The sequence below is a fragment of the Anomaloglossus baeobatrachus genome, chromosome 3 (assembly GCF_048569485.1).
Source record: "Anomaloglossus baeobatrachus isolate aAnoBae1 chromosome 3, aAnoBae1.hap1, whole genome shotgun sequence".
Lineage (NCBI taxonomy): Eukaryota > Metazoa > Chordata > Amphibia > Anura > Aromobatidae > Anomaloglossus > Anomaloglossus baeobatrachus.
In genome coordinates this window covers 559530943-559555528 of record NC_134355.1, presented here as the reverse complement: position 1 = coordinate 559555528, position 24586 = coordinate 559530943, and the positions used below count along the sequence as shown (strand labels likewise).

Here is a 24586-nt window from a genome sequence, read left to right as displayed (position 1 = left end):
TGCATTCATAGATCCACCCATGATATTCTGGTTTTAATTATTCCAATATAACTTTCTAAATGCCCATAAAAAGCCAACTCTTCCTTGTTTTTCTATTTTAGGTGTGGTTGGAGCCGCTGAAATTTGTGAACAAGCAGCTGCGCAGTGAGTTCAATGATATATATATATATATATATATATATATATATGTATATATTTTTTTTTATTAGGAGTGAAATGCAGAGATGAGCCTCATTTATCAAAACTGTCATATTATTAGTCATTCAGAAAAAACTGTCGGTATTCTGGTCAGAATATATTCTCCTGTTATTGTGCCTCCGGGCGTAAAGGTGTGTGCGGGGCAGAAGCCGTTCTATGTACAGAACAGGAGCAACTGTGCAAAATGACTGTCAATTTAAAGTTGCTTGTACTTGGAAAGTCTGCCTATTACATAAGCAATGTAACCCTGCCTGTTTCAAAGGAACCTGTCATCTGGATTATCCATGTTAAAATAAAAGTATGGCCATAATGGCGCTGTTATACTGATCCATTAGGTGCTATCGGTGAAGGGATCCAAATCCTGATTGTTATTTAAAGAGAACCTGTCATGTGGAAAAATGCTATCAACCTGCAGATATGGGGTTAATCTGCAGGTTAATAGCATTCTGAACCTGCCCGTTGCCTGCACATTAAACCCCGCTGCCAGGAGGAAATTAACTTTAATCCTCTGGTTTCAGTCATGGAGGTGGCGCCAGCACGGGTTCAGTCACCGCTCTGTGTATGGAGAGTGGCGACTGTAACTACGCCATCCGCACTGACTAACAGCTGCTCATCATTAGACCTGGCGGTCAATCAGTGCGGGGGGCGTGGTTACAGCTGCCGCATAGAGCGTTGACTGAACCGGCACCGCCTCCATGACTGAAACCAGAATGCTGCTGGGGGAAATAAAGTTAATTCCCTCCTGGCAATAGGGTTTAATATTCAGGCATCGGGCAGGTTCAGAATGCTATAAACCTTCAGATTAACCCCATATCTGCAGGTTAATGGCATTTTTCCACGTGGAAGGTTCTCTTTAATAATCATTAGACGTTTGCCTCTAGGCATTCGCTACATAGACGTGCGACTGGAGGTTGGGTCTATGGCTCTGCCCCGATCCCTCCACTGTATCTGGTGTCTGTTTCCTCCTGTTTTAAATTTTGCAACATCACTGTCCTAGCTGCAGGCCATGCTTGCACAGAATGATCTCCTGGCAGTCTTCAGTAAAATGGCGCTAGATTGAAATCTCAGCTTGTCATTGAGGAGGAGCTAGGGCAGAGTCAGAGACCCTACCTACAGTCCTGCCCCACATTGAGGAGGAGCTGGGGCAGAGCCGGAGACCCTACCTATAGTTCTGCCCACGTGCGCAAGGATGGTTGACCTTAGGGAGATCAACATCCACCACTGCGGAGACACCATCACGTGTTTCTCAACGCAGTGATTCTAGAGCAATGCCCCCTGGAAAATATTCAAAGCAAGAAGGCCTGCGGAGACACCATCACATGTTTCTCAACGCTGGCAGGAAACTAGCCAGGTCTTTCACCGGGAAGGAACAACCACGGGAAGGGCAGTCTCCAGTCAAGGAGACCACCTATGCCAAACATGGTATCCATCCACAGACAGCCGTTTCGGGGAATTTGCCCCTGATCAGTGTGGAGTAGGAATCTGGCTAGTGGGAGCAATGCCTAGTAAAAGACTATGTGAGCAAGGATGGTTGACCTTAGGGAGATCAACATCCACCACTGCGGAGACACCATCACGTGTTTCTTAATGCAGTGATTCTAGAGCAATGCACCCTGGGAAATATTCAAAGCAAGAATATAGTTCTGCCCACAGTATGAAGCCATACCTTTTATGTTGCATGCCTAATTCTGATGTCAGGTTCTCTTTAAGACGATGAGACTAACCCTTTAAGCACCTGAGCTTCGTTCTCTGAGCAGCAGCTAGGTTTCAGGGTTTTCCCAGCACAGCTCTGACTTGGATTATTGTGGTGGTACATCACAAAGGACATAAGTCCATCCAGAAGAATTTCGGATTTTAAACAATTGCTCTTTGATGAAAGCAGACAAAGAAGACTAAAAATGTGCAACTGAGATGTCAGTGCAGGCCAGTATGGAGTGCAGGCAGGGCAATTCATAGGGGCCCATTATAGTGCTTTTTATTTATTTATTTTTTTATTCAGATACATTTTTATTTTTCACCAAGTATACAAAACGTGTTATATTTCAACAATAATGAGCAGAACTATAAACTTTCCCTCCCCAACATCCCCCCCTCCCCCCTCAGTGTACATATTACCCATATCAATATCAAAGATCTTACATTTTAACCCTTCAATAGCATATATTGGAATGTATAGAACTATCTATATCTGCCCATAGTCCAACATCTCCCAACTCAAATATTTATCCATATTGCAACCACGGATTCCCCAACCTATCAAAAAGTGCAAGTTGTTTCCTTTTCCCATATCTGCTTCTCTCCATTCGAACAATATGATTAACATATGCGACAAATTCCCCTCTAGTCGGTGGGTCCCCTGCATCCAGTGTTTGGCAATTACTTTCCTTGCCGCATACAGCAGTCTGGCTATCACTATTTTAAAATTGTTGTCTACTCTAATTTCTGCCACGTAACCTAGAAGACATACCAGGGGTTGTCTGGGAAGTTTACATCTATAAGCTCCTTCTATTCTATTAAGAACAGTTATCCAAAAGGGTGCCAACCTGGGGTACATCCACATCATGTGGAAAATGCCGGCACCTTCTCCATTACATCTAGGACAGTCGGAGTTACTCCTCAATCCCATTTTACACATAATTAGCGGGGATCTATATGCCCAATGCACCACATAGTGGTGGGATAATCTTGCTGGTTCACTCATTGATAATTTCGGTATGTATTCCAAAACACTATCCCATACCTCATCAGTGATCCCGTCTATCTCTGCCTATCATTTAGTCCTAGTGTTTACAGGGTGATCAATCAAATATGTATGCAGTAGATCCCTATATATAGTAGATATGATTCCTCTTGTGGGTCCACTACTACACACACATTTCAGTACTAGGTCATAGTGCTTTTTATTTTAATGAAAACCTGTCAGAGACCTGTGAGCTTTTTTACATTTTTCCTTTTAGCTTTTTAGACTGTGCTTTCGATTATCGAAAATGGCCCTTTTGTGTAAACCTGATTTAAAAATATCAGTCATTTTTAAATGGGTTTTCATAAAAAAAATGTTCTCAGATCAATTACCCATATGAATATTGCCATCACAGAGGCCAGAATGAAGGGCTGTTTTGTAGGAGTGGCCACCGGCTTCAACTCCTATCTGTTAACGGGGAAGCTCTGGAACTCCGCATTTCTAGCCACTTGCTGCTGCCACCAGCACCAAGAGTGGCTGATCAGCGGGGGGTTGCCGGGTGTCGGTCCTCGGCCAATCAGAGATTGAGGATCTATCCTCTTGTATCTTCCAATTGCAAAAAAAATAAAATAATTAGCACAAAATAAAATAGGGAGCAGCAGAGCAATATATGCGATTGGCCCATTCCTTGCCATCAGTTTTGACCACTCTATACACACATTTATGATCTAAGAAAGGGGGGGGGTCAACTTATTATAAAGCAGAACTGTCTGTCTGATGAAATCGCATAAACTGTATCATTGAAGTTCTCTATGGGAGCTCAGAAACTTCCATCACAGTTACTAATGATGATTCTACAGCTGTAGTTTGATAGCAGAGCATAGAGAAATAAATGGAGAGTGAAATTTGGGAATCAAGATGGAGAAAAGCAATGAAAGAGTTGGCTGAACTTGAGGGAAATGACTGCAATATATGGAAGAGATGTTCAGAATGTGATGAAAAAACAGATTGGGTTTCAGGGAGGACAAAATAAATTTAATTAGCTCTGTTCACATCTTATTATATGAACAAGTTTAGTACTGTATATGTCCTGATAGATACTTAAAGGGGTGGTTCACCCATATTTTTTATTTACTAGATCGATATTACATTGAGAAACAATGTTTCTCTCAAATACCTTATGTTGGCAATAGTGCCTGTCAGAGGCGCTATTGCGAACCGATCTTCCCCATCACCTGACCTCCGGGCTCCGTGACCTCGGGGATCCGGTGACGTCGCGTCAAGTTCCGGATCATGTGACATCACCGTGGCCGGCATCAGTCTTCCTGACTCACTGGGCTGTGGGTGGTGGTTCACCGCTCATCACAGCCCAGAGTGTTTCCTGCTTGCAGCGCACTGCTGTGAGGGAGGAGGGAGCTGATGGGCTGTGACTAGTAGTGAAACACCGCCCACTGCCCATCACTCACAGACACTGCGGCCGGCCGCGGTGTCAGGAACTTGACGTGATGTCACCGGATCCCCAAGGTCACAGAGCCAGGGGTCATGGAGCGGGGAACAGCGGTCTGCAATAGCGCCTCACACAGGCACTATTTACCAACATAAGGTATTTGAAAGAAACATTGTTTCTCCATAGAATATTGATCTAGAAAATAAAAAATATGGGTGAACCACCCTTAGAAGTTGGATGTATTTGTCAGAGATTGCTCCCATCATATATTTTACACTAAGGCTGGCCACACACATTAGATGGCTGTCAGCCGAATGATGCTTCATCTGATTGCTCGTCCAACAGCCATTTTAGCGGACTCTTCCATATACAGGAGCGCTTGCTTGGTCAACTGCTCCTGTGTTCTCTGAGAAAGCTGTCAGCTGATTCATGGCAATCAGTTTATTTCAGGGAGAACAATATGTTGGGCAGTCCAAAATCGGTTATGAGTAACCGGCATCTCTCTGGACCATTAGTCGGCTGGTGCTCCCTTACACAGTACGTCATCGGCCGAACATGTCCATATTGGCAGGTTCAGACAACTTTAGTCTGTGTATGGGGGGGCCTTAAAGATTTAAGGCCACGTGTCACTAAGCAACATCGCTAGCAACATCGCTGCTGAGGCACGACTTTTGTGACGTAACAGCGATGTTGCTAGCGATGTTGCTGTGTGTGACATCCAGCAACAACCTGGCCCCTGCTGTGAAGTCGCCGGTTGTTGCTGAATGTCCTGGGCCATTTTTTAGTTGTTGCTCTCCCGCTGTGAAGCACACATCGCTGTGTGTGACAGCGACAGAGCAACAACTAAATGTGCAGGCAGCAGGAGCCGGCTTCTGCAGACGCTGGTAACCAATGTAAATATCGGGTAACCAAGAAGCCCTTTCCTTGGTTACCGATATTTTCCTTCGTTACCAGCGTCCGCCACTCTCAGCTGTCAGTGCCGGCTCCTGCTCCCTGCACAGATAGCCAGACTACACATCGGGTAATTAACCCGATGTGTACTCTGGCTAGGAGTGCAGGGAGCCAGCGCTAAGCGGTGTGCGCTGGTAACCAAGGTAAATATCGGGTTGGTTACCTGATATTTACCTTAGTTACCAAGCGCAGCATGCTTCCACGCGTCGCTGGGGGCTGGTCACTGGTTGCTGGTGAGATCTGCCTGTGTGACAGCTCACCAGCAACCCGTGTAGCGACGCTCCAGCGATCCCTGCCAGGTCAGTTTGCTGGGGGGATCGCTGGTGCGTCGCTTAGTGTGACGGTACCTTTAGTGAGGTGTGAACAAAACCATAGTCAGATATAGATCAACAGGTCTGTGTTCATTGTTCTCTCTGTCTCTTAACTGCATTTCAAAACACTTATCTGACTAAATGTCAGAAAAATCACATTATCCTTTGTAAACTCCATGTATATCACATAACTGTTTGGAGTGATTGTAATATTCTTTATGTATCTACAGAACCAAAAAATGCCAAAATGCGTCTGGCAGTGAAGTTTTTCCCACCTGACCCAGGTCAGCTGCAAGAAGAATATACAAGGTCAGCGGCCTGAAGGAGGAGTGAGATAGGCACCATATACATTATAGGATTACCGTATTTTTCGCTTTATAAGACGCACTTTTGTTCCCCCAAAATTTGGGGGACAGTAGGGGGTGCGTCTTATAAGCCGAATATACGGGGGAGGGTATATATATATATGTACACTGCAGGGTCCAGGGGAGGTGGGGGCAGCAGCTCTGGAGCACAGGGGAACGCTGCGGGCTGCAGCCTTTGATCTCCTGCACCCGCTCATATAATATGCACAGCCACTGTCCATCTCCAATGGTGCTGAAATCGCACGCAGTGACGGGCTGGGGAGCGGTGCATATTATATGAGCCTGCGTCCCACTGTGATGGTACATGCCCCCCCTGTGTTAGATTTGGCCCCCAGGCTGCTGCTCATTCTAAAATAAAAAAGCTTTACTTACCTTCTCCAGCGTTTCTCCCCGTCTCCCTGCTTCCACTGTGATCAGGCAGGCAGAGATCTCAGCCTGCTGTGCCGATCACATGACCGCACTGAGAACCAGGAAGTAAGGAAGAGAAGCACGGAGGGAGACAGGAGGGAGCTCAGCGCTGGAGGAGGTAAGGAAAGAGGGTTTTATTTTACTATGGGCAGCAGCAGGGGGGGTGATATCTAACACAGGGGGACTTGTGCGATCTATATAGGGGCCATGGGCAGCACTATGGGGGTGATATCTAACACAGGGGGACTTGTGCGATCTATAGGGGCTATGGGCAGCACTATGGGGGTGATATCTAACACAGGGGGAATTGTGCGATCTATAGGGGCCATGGGCAGCAGCAGGGGGGTGATATCTAACACAGGGGGACTTGTGCGATCTATATAGGGGCCATGGGCAGCACTATGGGGGTGATATCTAACACAGGGGGACTTGTGCAATCTATATAGGGGCCATGGGCAGCACTATGGGGGTGATATCTAACACAGGGGGACTTGTGCGATCTATAGGGGCCATGGGCAGCACTATGGGGGCGATATCTAACAGGGGGACTTGTGCGATCTATAGGGGCCACGGGCAGCACTATGGGGGCGATATCTCACACAGGGGGACTTGTGCGATCTATATAGGGGCCATGGGCAGCACTATGGGGGCGATATCTATCACAGGGGGACTTGTGCGATCTATAGGGGCCATGGGCAGCACTATGGGGGCGATATCTAACACAGAGGGACTTGTGTGATCTATATAGGGGCCATGGGCAGCACTATGGGGGCGATATCTAACACAGGGGGACTTGTGCGATCTATATAGGGGCCATGGACAGCACTATGGGGGCGATATCTAACACAGGGGAACGTGTGCAATCCATAGGGGACCATAGGCAGCACAGGGGAACATGTGCAATCCATAGGGGGCCATAGGCAGCACAGGGGAACGTGTGCAATCCATAGGGGACCATAGGCAGCACAGGGGAATGTATGCAATCCATAGGGGGGCCATAGGCAGCACAGGGGAATGTATGCAATCCATAGGGGGCCATAGGCAGCACAGGGGAACGTGTGCCATCACAAGGGGGCTATATTCAATATAAGGGGGCCATATCCAGATTAAGGGGGCTAATTTTAGGATGGGGGGCTATGAGGGACATATATCCTATATGATTTGTTGAGGGACACTGGCATTATAAGATGGACCCCATTTTACATTAAAAAAAAATAATTCTCTTTTCCTTCACCAAATTTGGGGGTGCGTCTTATAATCAGGTGCGTCTTATAAAGCGAAAAATACGGTATATGCTGATCTCTGTCCTATGTGCTTAGGTACCTGTTCGCCATGCAGATTAAGAGGGACCTTGCGGAGGAGAGACTGGTGTGTAGTGATAACACCACCGCACTTCTAGTATCCCTGCTATTGCAGTGTAAGTATTTCATGGTCATGTACTTGCAGTCAATGCACCATTGTTTCTTTGTCGCTCCTAATTGGGAGACCCAGACAATTGGGTGTATAGCTACTGCCTCCGGAGGCCACACAAAGTATTACACTTAAAAGTGTAAGGCCCCTCCCCTTCTGGCTATACACCCCCCCGTGGGATCACGGGTTCCTCAGTTTTATGCTTTGTGCGAAGGAGGTCAGACATCCACGCATAGCTCCACTGTTTAGTCAGCAGCAGCTGCTGACTGTCGGATGGAAGAAAAGAGGGCCCATACTAGGGCCCCCAGCATGCTCCCTTCTCACCCCACTTTCTGTCGGCGGTGTTTGTTAAGGTTGAGGTACCCATTGCGGGTACGGAGGCTGGAGCCCACATGCTGATTCCTTCCCCATCCCCATTAGGGCTCTGGGTGAAGTGGGACTTTACCGGTCTCCAGGCACAGAGACCGTGCTCCATCCACAGCCCCTGGAAGATCTGCTGGATTTGGAGCTGAGTTTCCTCAGGGCAGGGCCCTGCTTCATCAAGGTACTCCGTGTCCCCGTGCATACCGCGCGCACACTGCAGCATTGCTGGGTGTGTTAGTGCGCCGGGGTTAACAGCGCTGCTGCGCTTGTGCCATTCCTCACTACAGCTCCGCTGAGTGAGTAGACTTAGTACGAACGGCCGAGCCGGCCGCTGGGGTCAGTGTTCACTGCGACGCGGCTGGGATTTGTGGTGCGCCGGGGACTTCCGCGCTGGCCGTGCATATATGACGGCCGCGCTTATTACTACAGTCCCCGGCTTTTGCGGCCTAGTTCGGTTCGTTCCCGCCCCCAGACCTGCCAGTCAGGGGGAGGGCGGGACGCTGTACAGACCATCAGCGCTGAGGGCTGGAGTCTGCTTTACATACTCCAGCCCTCACACTAGGCACAGTGGGACGCAGTTTCCCGCACTTTTGTTTGTGGCACGCCCACAGTCCGCCCCTCTTCACAGAACGCCGGCAGCCATTCCTGTCTGCACGCTGAGCTGCAGAGGGGAGACGGGGAGACCCAGACACGGGATTCTACGACCTCACACCCGCTTTTCAGCGGGCGGTAAGCAGCCCTCAAGGGCTCACCCCCACTTGTGCCGTAGTGTACTTTGTATTTTGTGCTTGCAATACATTGCACTGTACGGTCGCTGGTGATTCTCTGCTATATACCCTCCTAGATTACTCAAGGAGACAACAGCATGTCGTCCGCAAAAAACAAGGGTGCCAAGGCACAGACTTTATATGCTGCTTGTACCGCATGTGGGGCTGCTCTACCGGCAGGTTCCACTGACCCCCATTGTGTGCAGTGCTCGGCCCCTGTGGCAATTGCTCGGCCGGGGCCTCTGCTAGAGGTGACCCACGGAGAACCACCTGTGAATGCTGTCCAGGTGACAGGGACGGAGTTTGCAGCTTTTGCTGACAGATTGTCTATGACTATGTCTAAAATTCTTGAAACATTGCAGTCTAGACCAGTAACTGAGACCATGGGCACTGTTGAATCATTGCCCCCTAGTCCCCCTCAGCTGGAATACTTCCAAGCTCCGGGGGTGTCACACGCACCCCAGGGTGACGGCTCTGACTCGGACGACAGTCCCAGACAACCTAAGCGGGCTCGCTATGAGCGGCCCTCAACTTCCTCACATTGGTCAGGGTCCCAGCGGGACGACTCTATGGGTGATGAGGCGGATGTAACTGATCAGGATTCTGATCCTAGGGCCGCTCTCAATCTGGATACACCTGATGGTGACGCCATAGTGAATGATCTTATAGCGTCCATCAATAAGATGTTAGATATTTCTCCACCAGCTCCTCCTGCGGAGGAGTCAGCTTCACAGCAGGAGAAATTCCATTTCAGGTATCCCAAGCGTAAATTAAGCACTTTTCTGGACCACTCTGACTTTAGAGACGCAATCCAGAAACACCACGCTTATCCAGATAAGCGTTTCTCCAAACGGCTTAAAGATACACGCTATCCTTTTCCCCCTGACGTGGTTAAGGGCTGGACACAGTGTCCCAAGGTGGACCCTCCAATCTCCAGGCTTGCAGCTAGATCTTTAGTTGCAGTAGAAGATGGGGCGGCGCTTAAAGATGCCACTGACAGACAGATGGAGCTCTGGTTGAAATCCATCTATGAAGCTATTGGAGCGTCGTTGGCGCCAGCATTCGCAGCCGTATGGGCACTCCAAGCTATTTCAGCTGGGCTTACACAGGTCGACACGGTCACACGTACATCTGCTCCGCAGGTGGCACCATTGACCTCTCAAATGTCTGCATTCGCGTCTTACGCGATTAATGCTGTCCTAGACTCTACGAGCCGTACGGCGGTGGCGTCAGCCAACTCCGTGGTTTTACGCAGAGCCCTGTGGTTGAGAGAATGGAAGGCAGATTCTGCTTCCAAGAAGTGCTTAACAAGTTTGCCTTTTTCTCGTGACCGATTGTTTGGTGAGCGTTTGGATGAAATCATTAAACACTCCAAGGGTAAGGATTCATCCTTACCTCAACCCAGACAAAACAAACCCCAACAGAGGAGGGGACAGTCTGGTTTTCGGCCCTTTCGAGGCTCAGGCAGGTCCCAATTCTCTTCGTCCAAAAGGACTCAAAAGGATCAGAGGGGCTCAGATTCTTGGCGGACTCAATCACGCCCAAAAAAGACAGCCGGAAGAACCGTTACCAAGACGGCTTCCTCATGACTTTCAGCCTCCTCTCTCCGCATCCTCGGTCGGTGGCAGGCTCTCCCGCTTTGGCGACATTTGGCTGTCACAGGTCAAAGACCGTTGGGTGAGAGACATTCTGTCTCACGGGTACAGGATAGAGTTCAGCTCTCGTCCTCCAACTCGCTTCTTCAGAACTTCTCCTCCGCCCGACCGAGCCGATGCTCTGCTGCAAGCGGTGTCCGCTCTAAAGGCGGAAGGAGTGGTGACTTCCGTTCCTCTTCAGGAACAAGGTCACGGTTTTTACTCCAATTTGTTTGTGGTGCCAAAGAAGGACGGGTCGTTCCGTCCCGTCCTGGATCTAAAGCTGCTCAACAAACACGTAAAAACCAGGAGGTTCCGGATGGAATCTCTCCGCTCCGTTATCGCCTCAATGTCTCAAGGAGATTTCCTAGCATCAATAGACATCAAGGATGCTTATCTCCACGTGCCGATTGCGCCAGAGCATCAGCGTTTTCTACGCTTCGTTATAGGAAGCGAACACCTGCAGTTCGTAGCTCTACCTTTCGGGCTGGCGACAGCCCCTCGGGTCTTCACCAAGGTCATGGCAGCAGTAGTAGCAGTCCTGCACTCGCAAGGTCACTCTGTGATCCCGTATTTGGACGATCTACTTATCAAGGCACCCTCTCAAGAGGCATGCCAACACAGCCTAAACGTGGCACTGAAGACTCTCCAGAGTTTCGGGTGGATTATCAACTTTTCAAAGTCAAATCTAACCCCGACCCAATCACTAACATATCTTGGCATGGAGTTTCATACTCTCTCAGCGATAGTGAAACTTCCACGGGACAAACAGTGCTCGCTTCAGACAGGGGTGCAATCTCTCCTTCAGGACCAGTCGCACCCCTTGAGGCGCCTCATGCACTTCCTAGGAAAGATGGTAGCAGCAATAGAAGCAGTCCCTTTCGCGCAGTTTCATCTGCGTCCACTACAATGGGACATTCTCCGCCAATGGGACGGGAAGTCGACGTCCCTCGACAGGGATGTCTCCCTTTCTCAGACAGCCAAGGACTCTCTCCGGTGGTGGCTTCTTCCCACCTCATTGTCAAAAGGAAAGTCGTTCCTACCCCCATCCTGGGCGGTGGTCACGACAGATGCGAGCCTATCGGGGTGGGGAGCAGTGTTTCTCCACCACAGGGCTCAGGGTACGTGGACTCGGAAAGAGTCCACCCTTCAGATCAATGTTCTGGAAATCAGAGCAGTCTATCTTGCCCTACAAGCCTTCCAACAGTGGCTAGAAGGCAAGCAGATCCGAATTCAGTCGGACAACTCCACAGCGGTGGCATACATCAACCACCAAGGGGGTACACGCAGTCGGCAAGCCTTCCAGGAAGTCAGGCGGATTCTGACGTGGGTGGAAGACACGGCATCCACCATATCCGCAGTTCACATACCAGGCGTGGAAAACTGGGAAGCAGACTTCCTCAGTCGCCAGGGGATGGACGCAGGGGAATGGTCCCTTCACCCGGACGTGTTTCAGGAGATCTGTCGCCGCTGGGGGATGCCGGACGTCGACCTGATGGCGTCACGGCACAACAACAAGGTCCCGGTTTTCATGGCACGGTCTCACGATCACCGAGCTCTGGCGGCAGACGCCTTAGTTCAAGATTGGTCGCAATTCCATCTACCTTATGTGTTCCCACCTCTGGCATTGTTGCCCAGAGTTCTCCGCAAAATCAGGTCCGACTGCCGCCGCGCCATTCTCGTCGCTCCAGACTGGCCAAGGAGGTTGTGGTACCCGGATCTGTGGCACCTCACGGTAGGCCAACCGTGGGCACTGCCAGACCGGCCAGACTTGCTGTCTCAAGGGCCGTTTTTCCATCTGAATTCTGCGGCCCTGAACCTGACTGTGTGGCCATTGAATCCTGGATCCTAGCGGCCTCAGGTTTATCTCATGAAGTGGTTGCCACCATGAGACAGGCTAGGAAACCATCCTCCGCCAAGATCTACCACAGGACGTGGAAGATATTCCTATCTTGGTGCTCTGCTCAGGGAGTTTCTCCCTGGCCATTTGCATTGCCTGTTTTTCTTTCCTTCCTGCAGTCTGGGTTGGAAAAAGGTTTGTCGCTCAGCTCCCTTAAAGGTCAAGTCTCCGCGCTATCTGTATTTTTTCAGAAACGCCTGGCGCGACTTCCTCAGGTACGCACGTTCCTGCAAGGGGTTTGTCATATCGTCCCCCCTTACAAGCGGCCATTGGAGCCCTGGGATCTGAACAAGGTTCTAATTGCTCTCCAGAAGCCGCCTTTCGAGCCTATGAAGGAGGTTTCCCTTTCTCGTCTTTCACAGAAAGTGGTCTTTCTAGTGGCGGTCACGTCTCTTCGGAGAGTGTCCGAGCTGGCGGCGTTATCATGCAGATCTCCCTTCCTGGTGTTTCACCAGGACAAGGTAGTTCTGCGTCCAATTCCAGAATTTCTTCCCAAGGTGGTATCTTCCTTTCATCTCAATCAAGATATCACTTTACCGTCTTTGTGTCCGCATCCAGTCCACCAATTTGAAAAGGGTTTGCATTTATTGGATCTGGTCAGAGCACTCAGGATCTACATTTCCCGCACGGCGCCTCTGCGCCGCTCGGATGCACTCTTTGTCCTTGTCGCTGGTCAGCGTAAAGGGTCGCAAGCTTCCAAATCCACCCTTGCGCGGTGGATCAAGGAACCAATTCTTCACACCTACCGTTCTGCTGGGCTTCCGATTCCATCAGGACTGAAGGCCCATTCTACCAGAGCCGTGGGTGCGTCCTGGGCATTACGGCACCAGGCTACGGCTCAGCAGGTGTGCCAGGCGGCTACCTGGTCGAGTCTGCACACTTTCACCAAGCATTATCAGGTGCATACCTACGCTTCGGCGGATGCCGGCCTAGGTAGACAAGTCCTGCAGGCGGCGGTGGCCCACCTGTAGGAAAGGGCTGCTTGACGGCCCTATCACGAGGTATTCTTTTACCCACCCAGGGACTGCTTTTGGACGTCCCAATTGTCTGGGTCTCCCAATTAGGAGCGACAAAGAAGAAGGGAATTTTGTTTACTTACCGTAAATTCCTTTTCTTCTAGCTCCAATTGGGAGACCCAGCACCCGCCCTGTTTTCTTAGGGAGTTTGTTTTTTCGGGTGCACATGTTGTCCATGTTGAAGAGTTCAGTTCTCCGAGGTTGTTCCTCGGATTGAATTTGTCTTTAAAACAGTTATTGGCTTTCCTCCTTCTTGCTTTTGCACTAAAACTGAGGAACCCGTGATCCCACGGGGGGGTGTATAGCCAGAAGGGGAGGGGCCTTACACTTTTAAGTGTAATACTTTGTGTGGCCTCCGGAGGCAGTAGCTATACACCCAATTGTCTGGGTCTCCCAATTGGAGCTAGAAGAAAAGGAATTTACGGTAAGTAAACAAAATTCCCTTCTTTCCTAGAAAGGTTCTGTTTATTTAGTTACTGATAATTATTTTTACATTTCCTTGTCAAGTTTGTCCATTGTGTCCTCTTATAGTATAATATGGTGTTTATTCCTAATAATCTCCTTCTTGAGAATAAATGGGTAGGGGGAAAATACTTTTGCATGGAAAGTAAATTTCTTTCTGTCCTTCATAGCTGAAGTTGGTGATTGCGATTCGAAGGTGGACCTGGAGCATCTGAGGAGCACACAGTACCTACAGCGTCAGTATAGTCTCGAGGGGCGTATATTCGAGTGTCATCGGCAGCACCTGTGAGTCACTAATGTCACAAATCATCTATATTTCAGTCACTTTTTTTTATTGCAATGATTTTTTTTTATTTTTATGAATTGAGGTATTAACGTTTGTATGTTTTCATCATCCCCTGCAGTGGTATGTCTCCCGCCGATGCAGATTTTCAGATCCTTGAGATTTCTAGACGACTTGAATTGTATGGGACCCGTTTTCATCTCGCATCTGACCGAGAAGGTGCCAAAATTAATTTGTCAGTGTCGCACATGGGAGTGTTAGTTTTTCAGGTACGGGACATTCATTGGCAAGCATAAACTGCAGATGTGTGTTTTTTTTTTGTTAAAGAGAACAAACACCAGGATTTTGCAATATGAGGTAAAAGCAGTGTCATACTGGCACTAAGATGCTGAATCCAGACATACCTTTTATAGAAAGATCCGATGCTTGGTTGATGAAATATCTTTAATCAAAGTTGCAGAAATGCCCTGCTGCTCACGTTTATTTTTCCTCCGGCGTCCTCCTGGCTTGCCCTCTTTTTTTTTTTATATTTGAATATCGCGCCCCAATTGCTGTTGTTGGTGGCATGCACACATTGCCAAGTATTATGCCTTCATTAAAATTGCGCCAGAGTCCGCGCAATCACGTACCGCGTGGTGAAGACTGAGTGGCAGGGGCAAATGTGCAGATGTAAAAAAAAAAAAAAATCTGTACACATGCCGATGCCTCCCAGTCTTCACCGCAGTGTCTTCAGTAGAATGGCGCAGGAGATTGCGGTACGTGCATGTGCAGACTCCGGTACAATTTTAATGAAGACATAATTACTATGGCAATGCGCACGCGCTGCCAACAACAGCAATGGTGACGCGGTGCGATATTCAAATAAAGAAAAGGGAGCAAGCCAGAGGACACCGGAGGAGGCATAAACGCTGAGGGCCTGACCCACAAAGGGTTGCCCCTGCTGCACATATCGATCAAAGGGCAGTATTTTTCTGCAACTCTGATTTAAAGATATTTTTGCAACCAAGCATCGTATCTTTCTACAATATGTATGCCTGCATTCAGCATTTTAGTGCCAACGTGGCACTGCCTTTCATTCATATCGCAAAATCCTGGTGGGTAGTTCATTTTAAAAAGGACCTTTCACTTGATTTTCTCTCCTTCAATTGGCGCTGTTTCTCTGATTATGGAACTTTTTTTTTTTTTTGTACCCCTCTATTCCAAAGTTTTGGGGTTTTTTGGTGATTGTGCAGATTTTCCCTTCAACCAATCGGGCATATACCAGAGAACGTCTTGTGGGCATTTGCTTGTTCTCCTCTGACGCTGGCCAATCATAACATGACCACACCCACAGAGAGGTTCTGCGGCATACGCCCAGTTCATTGAACGGAAAATATGCTTTTTTATAACCGGGGGTATAACTTTGGGACAAAGGGGCACAGAAATAAGAGCAACTGTTTCAGAAACTGTCTAATAGCAGCATTTGGAGGAAGTACTTAGCTTAAATAAGAAAAAAATCCAGCAAAAGGCCCTCTTGGAGATCTTGTGAACCATTTATTGATATCCAGGGACATGCTATGAGTGCACCTAATACATTAAGGGTTAATTTCACTGTAGATGTTGTGAGGTAGCGTCGTCGGCTGCGCTGCAGAAGACACGGGATCCAGGCACCAAGGTTCACAGCACACGGTTTATTCCAAAGAAAAAGTCCACAATAGTACATATGTGCCTTTCCGGCAGAGAACTCAGGGAGATGTGATCACTCCCTCACACCCGGCACACCTGCCCTTGTTCCTGAATCTATTTAACCCTTCCTTCAGCCTGTAGGGAAACAGCATTAACCCTATAGTGGATTATCATGGAGTGAGCACAACCGGGGCGAGACATACCGGCCGTCATAGATAACCCCGGTCACAGTCTCACATACCCCCCCCCTCAGGTCAAGCGTGCGGGGTTTAACTCCTGCCATCAAACACGGGCCGCGGGACAAGGCATCGGCGTTGCCCTGCAACCTACCGGCCCGGTGTTCAACCGTAAACCGGAAGTTCTGCAGAGAAAGGAACCACCGGGTAACCCGGGCATTCCGTTCCTTGGCGGACCTCATCCAGACCAGTGGAGAGTGATCCGTCACCAAGCGAAACTGACGTCCCAGCAGGTAATAGCGTAGGGACTCCAAGGCCCACTTGATCGCCAGGCACTCCTTCTCCACTACGCTATAATTCCGCTCGGGAGGGGTGAGCTTCCTACTCAAGAAGGTGACGGGGTGTTCCTCCCCCTGAACCACCTGAGACAGCACTGCCCCCAGGCCGACCTCCGAGGCGTCAGTCTGTACAATGAACTCCTTCCGGAAATCAGGGTTGACCAGAACGGGCTGTCCGCACAGGACCTCCTTCAGGGCCCGGAAGGAGTCCTCGGCCTGCGGAGTCCAGCGCACCATGACGGACTTCTTGCCTTTGAGAAGGTCCGTCAAGGGGGCTGATAGTCCCGCAAAATCTTTTACAAACCTCCTGTAGTACCCCACGATACCCAGGAAGGCCCTAACCTGCTTCGTGGTCAGGGGTCTAGGCCACTTCTGGATCGCCTCGACCTTGTTAATTTGGGGCTTAATCACTCCTTGGCCTATCACGTAGCCCAAGTAGCGGGCTTCCGTGAGTCCCAATGCACATTTCTTGGGATTGGCTGTCAATCCGGCTGTTCGAAGCGCATCCACCACCGCTTGTACCTGTTCCAAGTGAGTCTGCCAATCAGAGCTGTAAATAATGATGTCATCCAGGTACGCTGATGCATACGCCTGGTGGGGTTCCAGCACTAAGTCCATCAACCTCTGGAACGTGGCCGGAGCGCCATGTAACCCAAAAGGCAAGACAACATAGTGGAAGAGACCCTCCGGCGTAACAAAAGCGGTTTTCTCCTTGGCGGACTCCGTTAGTGGCACCTGCCAGTACCCCTTGGTCAGGTCGAGCGTGGTAAAATATCGCGCCTGTCCCAGCCTATCAATCAGCTCATCCACCCGGGGCATGGGGTAGAGATCAAACTTGGATATTTCGTTCAATCTCCTAAAGTCATTGCAGAACCTTAAGGAGCCATCGGGTTTTGGTATTAGGACAATCGGACTAGCCCATTCACTCCGGGATTTTTCGATGACCCCCAGGCGTAACATTGTCTTTACTTCCTCCGATATGGCTTGTCGTCGAGCCTCCGGTACTCGGTATGACTTCAGGCGTACCTTCAGGTGGGGCTCGGTGACAATATCATGTCGTATCAGACTGGTCCTACCGGGCAGCTCGGAGAAGACATCGGGGTTCTGCTGAACCAACCGTCTGGCCTCTCGCCTCTGTGTCTTGGTGAGGGCTTCTCCAATCCTTACTTCCGGTTCGTCCTCTCCGGAGGTCGCTGGAGCCGGATGTGAACGACCCGAAGAGGAGGGAGGTGGGGAAAAAACAGCCATCAGGCTTTCCCGTTCCTGCCAAGGTTTTAATAGGTTGACATGGTATATTTGTTCAGGTTTCCGCCTACCGGGCTGCAATACTTTATAGTTAACCACCCCGACTCTTTCCTTTATCTCGTAGGGGCCTTGCCACTGAGCCAGGAATTTACTCTCCGCCGTGGGAATCAATACCAACACCCGATCCCCGGGTTTAAAGGTCCGCACGGTGGCTTGTCTATTGTAGCGGCCGCTTTGTGCGGCCTGAGCCTCCTGTAAATGCTCCTTCACAATTGGCATGACCGCGCTTATGCGGTTCTGCATACCCAAAATGTGTTCAATCACACTTTTATGGGGGGTGGGCTCCTGCTCCCAGGTTTCTTTTGCCAGGTCCAACAATCCCCGGGGATGTCGCCCGTATAACAATTCAAAAGGCGAAAACCCCGTGGATGCCTGTGGCACCTCTCGGATGGCAAACATCAAATAGGGAAGCATCATATCCCAGTCTTTCCCGTCTTTTGAAATCACCCTTCTTAGCATGGTTTTCAGGGTTTTATTGAATCGTTCCACTAAACCATCCGTCTGAGGATGATACACAGACGTACGCAACTGCTTGATCTGGAGTAGCCGGCATAGCTCTTTGGTCACTTTAGACATGAATGGGGTCCCCTGATCCGTAAGGATCTCCTTGGGCAACCCCACCCGGCAGAACACAGCAAACAACTCCCGAGCTATAAGCTTTGCTGCAGTATGTCTGAGAGGTATCGCCTCTGGATACCGGGTGGCATAGTCAACGATCACTAGGATATGCTGGTGCCCTCGAGCAGACTTTACGAGGGGCCCCACCAGATCCATCCCTATCCGTTCAAAAGGGACTTCTATAATGGGTAACGGTACCAACGGACTGCGAAAGTGGGTCAGGGGTGCGGTAAGCTGACACTCCGGGCAGGTTTCGCAGAACCGTTTTACCTCCCCAAAGACCCCGGGCCAATAGAACCTTTGCAATATTCGCTCCTGCGTTTTCTTGACCCCTAGGTGACCACTCATCAGGTGTTTATGAGCTAAGTCGAGGACCCGCCGGCGATACGGCTGGGGCACCACCAACTGCTCTACCCCCACGCCCCGTATTTCATCTACCCGGTATAGTAAATCCTGCTTAAGAGCGAAATGGGGGTATCTTACCTGGGCACCAGGCAGCTGTGCCACCCCGTCAACTACTGTCACCCGACTCCGGGCATGTATTAATGTAGGGTCCTGGAGTTGGGCTGTCCCAAACGTATCCGGGGACGCCTCCAACTCCGGGATGGGCTCGACCGTCTCAGCCTCTCCTGCCAATACCTCTAGGGGCGACCTATCAGGTTCACATCCTGTCCCTATCATGGGGACCCCTACGGCAGGCGTCCCGGATTCAGGATTGTAGGGCTCAGGTCCCGGACTGACCAATATCTGAGGGGACTTAGGAGGTCCCTTCCATAAAGTCCAAAAATAGGGCAGATCCCTTCCTAGGATCACATCATAGGGAAGAGTATTAATAAGTCCCACCTCATGTTGCACCTGACCGCAAGGTGCTGTGATGGTGACTATCCCCGTTTGATAGTCTCGGCGGTCCCCATGTATGCAAACCACCCCCACGGTACGTCCTGTGGCCTTTACTTTAGCCCTTAGGGTTGATCGCACAAGGGTCACTAAGCTTCCGGAATCCAACAATCCTGTAACCGGACATCCATTCACCTGAATTTGGCACAAGTGGGGCTCAGTCTCTGGGTAGACCAGGTCAGCGGTACACACCACCTGAGCATACATTGAACCCCGCCGGGTAACCCCACAATCCATGGGCTCCGTGGTGAGTGGACACTGGGCTTCCATATGTCCCACCCGCTGGCACCGCCAACATCTAATAGGGAAGGACACCCCCTTGACGAGTTGTCGTTTAGGGTACATAGTTTTCCGGACCTCAGGGACGGAGGGTGCGGCTTCAGACGGGACGGTAGCGGACTCCCGCACCGGTGTCAGTGGTGGGTCCTTGGCCCTGGGCTTGGAGGGGCCGGACCGACGGGCGGTACGCAAAGTCTCAGTGTCCCGTATCAAGTCCTGCGTAGCCACATGCCGCTCTACCAGGGACACTAATTGGTCCAGGGTACTCGGGTCACCCTGTCCGACCCACCGTTGAATGGTGACGGGTAAAGTGCGCACAAAACGATCCACTACTACCCTTTCCACCATCTGCGCCGGGCTCAGAGTGTCAGGCTGCAACCACTTTTTTACAAGATGTAACAAGTCATAGGCCTGGGAGCGTACGGGTTTGGCTTCCTCATAGAACCACTGATTTACCCGCTGAGCCCGTACATAGGTATTCACCCCCAACCGAGCCAGTATTTCGGCTTTCAGGGTCACATAGTCAATGGCGTCCTCGGTACAGAGGTCCAGGTATGCTTTTTGGGGTTCCCCCGTCAGATAGGGTGACAATACCTCAGCCCACTGCGGGGTCGGCAGCTTTTCCCGTTCGGCCACCCGTTCAAACACCGCCAGGAACGCTTCCACATCATCCCCCGGGGTCATCTTTTGTAATGCTTGTCTCACCGCTTTCCGGACGCTGCCGTCGTCACCCGGTCCCGGGGTTGTTGCTGCCGGTCCGGCACGGATCGACTTGGCCAGGAGAACCATCTGTTCTTGGTGCCTTTTTTCCTGCAATTGCAAGGATTGCTGCTGACGTGCATTGGCCTGATCCATCTGTTCTTGGAATTTTTTTTCCTGCACTTGCAAGGATTGGAGCAGGTGTGCATTGGTCTGTTGCTGCTGTGCATTAGCCTGTTGCTGCTGTGCATTAGCCTGAGCCAAATGCTTTATTATGTCCTCCATGGCGTCGCCGGGTTTGGGCTGTAGTATAGCCGCTCGAATCCAGGACATGCGCAGCTGGGTCACCAGGGATGGATGCTACACCTCACCGGCTGTCATGCCCGCATTCTCCACCATATGTGAGGTAGCGTCGTCGGCTGCGCTGCAGAAGACACGGGATCCAGGCACCAAGGTTCACAGCACACGGTTTATTCCAAAGAAAAAGTCCGCAATAGTACATATGTGCCTTTCCGGCAGAGAACTCAGGGAGATGTGATCACTCCCTCACACCCGGCACACCTGCCCTTGTTCCTGAATCTATTTAACCCTTCCTTCAGCCTGTAGGGAAACAGCATTAACCCTATAGTGGATTATCATGGAGTGAGCACAACCGGGGCGAGACATACCGGCCGTCATAGATAACCCCGGTCACAGTCTCACAATGTTTATGGCATATGCACATTTTGGGAGCTTCATCTATTTACAAAAAGCAGACCCCTTTTCCTGACCTAGTTGTCCACTAGACAGTCAGTGATGAGGTGACCCTAGCGGTTAGCATAACTTTCTAAGATGTAAATGAAGAGCGCCACCGGAGCGCGGTAACCTCACTGGATAGAAGCTCGGATTTGTAGTGTCTTACAGACCTATATGGCACACCCTCTGGATGTGCGCTAAATGTTTGCTTGAAGAGCTATTTTTCACCCTACTATAAGGGTGGGTTCACATTTATTAGTTATATATGGCCATTTCTTTTTATTTATTGTTGTCTTGAGTTGATCACATGGTTGACGTCCATATCCTATCAAAAGAACCTTGCATGCTTAATTTCTGCATCTGACAACTGATGGCACTGGACACCATGCCCATGCAATCCCAATTTCTCAGAATGCACCATGCCTGACTGGATATAAGCTTAGAGCATCTGAAAGGAGGCATGAGCATGTTTATTTTGGTAGGGAGGGGAAATGAGTCTATTGCCAGAGGCATCAAGTATCTCCAAGGCTAACAAAAAATGGAGGAAATCACCAAGTTGGCTAACATTGACATAACGGAAGCTGCATTGTGTTTTGCTTTTTATTTCCGCATATAATGGCTTAAAGTATTTTTTAAAAATCCTATGAAACTCACCTGGATATGAGTTAGGCATTGTGCGCACGTTGCGTTTTTTCACGCGTTAACGCTGCATTTTAAACTGCAGCGCTTCAGTGCCAAATTGCATGCGTTCTGCTTCCCCAGCAAAGTCTATGAGAAGTCCGAAAATTCAATGCGCACACTGCTTTTTTTAAACGCAGCGTTTTTGATGCCAAAAATCGATGCGGGAAAAAAAAAGCAGCATGTCACTTCTTTTGTGCGTTGTAGCTACGTTCTCCACCCATTGAAATCAATGATGTGGGTCAAAACGCAACCAAAATGCACTTGGACTGCATTTTTGTTGCGTTTCGCATGCTTTTTTCACAAACAAAACGCAGGTCTTTCCGTCTCTCTCTGTCGATGTCGGTCAATCTCTCTCTGTCTGTCAGTCAGTTTCTTTCTCTGTCAGTTGGTCGCTCTGTCTCTCTCTCTCTCTGTCTGTCGGTCTCTCCCTCTCTCTTTCATACTCACCGGTCACCGGCGCGGCGCTGCACGGCTGTCACAAAGCTCCAGCGGCTTTTCCTCTTTTGTAAATGCCGGCCGCTCATTATTCCATCTTGTATTTCCTGCTTTCCCCACCCACCGGCACTTATGATTGGTTGCAGTCAGACACTCCCCCCCCCCCCCCCCCCCCCACGCTGAGTGAAAGCTGTCTCACTGCAACCAATTACAGCTGCCGGTGGGCGGGTCTATATCGTGCAGTAAAATAAATAATTTAAAAAAAACGACGTGTGGTCTCCCCCTAATTTTGATACCAGCGAAGGTAAAGCCACACGGCTGAAGTCTGGTATTCTCAGGATAGGGAGTTCCACGTTATGGGGAGCCCCCCAGCTTAACAATATCAGCCAGCAGCCGCCCGGAATTGCCGCATCCATTAGATGCGACAGTCCTGGGATTCTACCCGGCTCATCCCGAATTGCCCTGGTGTGGTGGCAAGCGGGATAATAAGGAGTTAATGGCAGCCCATAGCTGCCACTAAGTCCTAGGTTAATCATGGCAGGCATCTCCCCGAAATACCTTACATGATTAACCTGTAAGTTAAGGAAAATAAACACACACATCCAAAAAATCCTTTAATTGGAATAAAAGACAAAAAACACCCTCTTTCACCACTTTATTAATACCCAAACACCCCTCCAGGTCCAACGTAATCCACACGAGGTCCCACGACGCTTTCAGCTCTGCTACATGAAGCTGACAGGAGCGGCCACAGACCATGACCGCTCTGTCAGCTCCACGCAGCAACTGAAGTGAGACGCGCGATCAGCGATGACGTCACTCAGGTTACCCGCAACCACAGCTCTCAGGTGGAGGACTCCAGCTCTGGCCGCGGGTAACCTGAGTGACGTCACCGCTGATCGTGCTGCTCACTTCAGTCACTCAGGGGATTTGCGGTCACCAGTGAGTCCTTCACCTGTGATCGCAAATCAGGCCGCAGCGCACAGACAGAGCCGCGGGATGACAATGAAGTTGTGTGAAGTTCACTCTGTCTGTGTCTGCTGTCAGCAAGCATGTAGCAGAGCGAATTGCCGTGGGACCGCACTGTCAAAAATGAATGCAAAATGCATGCGTTTTGGATGCATTTTTTTTTTTCACAAACGCAGTGTTTACAGTTGTCCAGTCTGCCAGAGGGTGCATTTTTTTCTGCACTTGACAGAGCGCAGCATGCGCACATACCCTTATGAGTACAACTATTATAATCTGCTGCTTGTGGCTTTGTTTTTTTTTACCGTATAATCACAGTACTGGATGCCTTTTATCCACCACAATACTCATGTGCTGCTCATCCTCTTATCACACAGGGTAACACAAAAATTAATACATTCAACTGGTCAAAGATCCGTAAGCTGAGCTTTAAGAGACGTCGCTTCCTTATAAAGTTACACCCAGAAGTTCATGTAAGTGTTATTATTTTGCTGTGGGGAAACATGGGGATTAGGAAGGGGTTGTCTGAGTAGTGGACAACCCCTTTAAAGAGAACGTGACATGTCTTCTTTTTTTTTTTTTTTTTTTTATATATAATAAACTGCCCCCAATGTGTTTTAAATGATAAAATGTGCATCACTAACATGGTTTAAAAAACAAAGACCTTATATGCTTAGGTGAATGCGGTAAATACTTTAGGTTTCAGTCATTGTGGCGGCACTCTTGCTGGGATCAGTCACTGTTACTCAATTTCAGGCATGATTCATTTTTTAACTTAGTCACGCCCCCAGCATTGTAATTGATTACACCACTGATCCTTCAATATCACTTCTCTGCTGAGCTCCCCCCATTAGTCACATGATCGTGACATCAACACAGGTCCTGCACAACCAATTTTCTTCTGCTGATTACCACAGGTCCTTCACTATCACTTCTCTGCTGAGCTCCGCTTTGGTAACCTAATCCACACAGGTCCTTCACCACCACTCTTCCAATGTTTCAGAGCTCAGCATTAGAGAAGTGATGGTGAAGAACCTGTGCTGATGTCACCGATCATGTGAACATAATGAGCTGAACTCAGTAGAGAAGTGATGTTGAAGGACCTGTGGTGCAATCAATTGCATTGCTGAGGGCGTGATTAAAGCGCACCAATCGCCAGGATTTTCGTATATAACCTAAATCCAGTGCTATTCTGGCACTATCAGGCTGATTCTATACATACCTGTAGTGGTCAGCTCGGATGTGTAGGTTTTGAAATCCAAAAAAGTAAAGTTTATAAAATGAGCTGCTTGTTGAGTGACAGTTGCACTGGAGCAGATCATATATTCATAGTTATCCCCTCCCTCTGTTACAATTAGCATAAGCATTATACAAACTATTCACTATGTCTGTGGAAAGACCTGTGGTGAGGTCATAGCCATGTGACCAGAAAGGGGCAGGGCCACAGCCACCAAAGCTGGATACCTTTTGACATATTGTGTCACTTCTTAACTAACCAGATCTTTTTTTTTTTTTTTTTAATTTTTGCAAGTGTTACTTGCTTGAAGTTGCATCAGAAGTAACGTATGCAATGTTGACAGTTTTCCTATTTCTCCAC

General features: G+C 49.4%; 1 protein-coding gene across 1 annotated transcript in view; it reads left to right on the top strand.

Moving 5' to 3' along the window:
* FARP2 (FERM, ARH/RhoGEF and pleckstrin domain protein 2) overlaps positions 1-24586 on the top strand; it is a 196411-nt gene that overhangs the window by 83378 nt on the left and 88447 nt on the right. Inside the window, exons 4-9 of the mRNA XM_075340858.1 lie at positions 102-144; positions 5818-5896; positions 7680-7777; positions 14083-14197; positions 14317-14464; positions 23367-23462. Of these exons, the coding sequence (XP_075196973.1) occupies positions 102-144; positions 5818-5896; positions 7680-7777; positions 14083-14197; positions 14317-14464; positions 23367-23462 (579 nt within the window). The remainder of the gene's footprint in view (positions 1-101; positions 145-5817; positions 5897-7679; positions 7778-14082; positions 14198-14316; positions 14465-23366; positions 23463-24586) is intronic.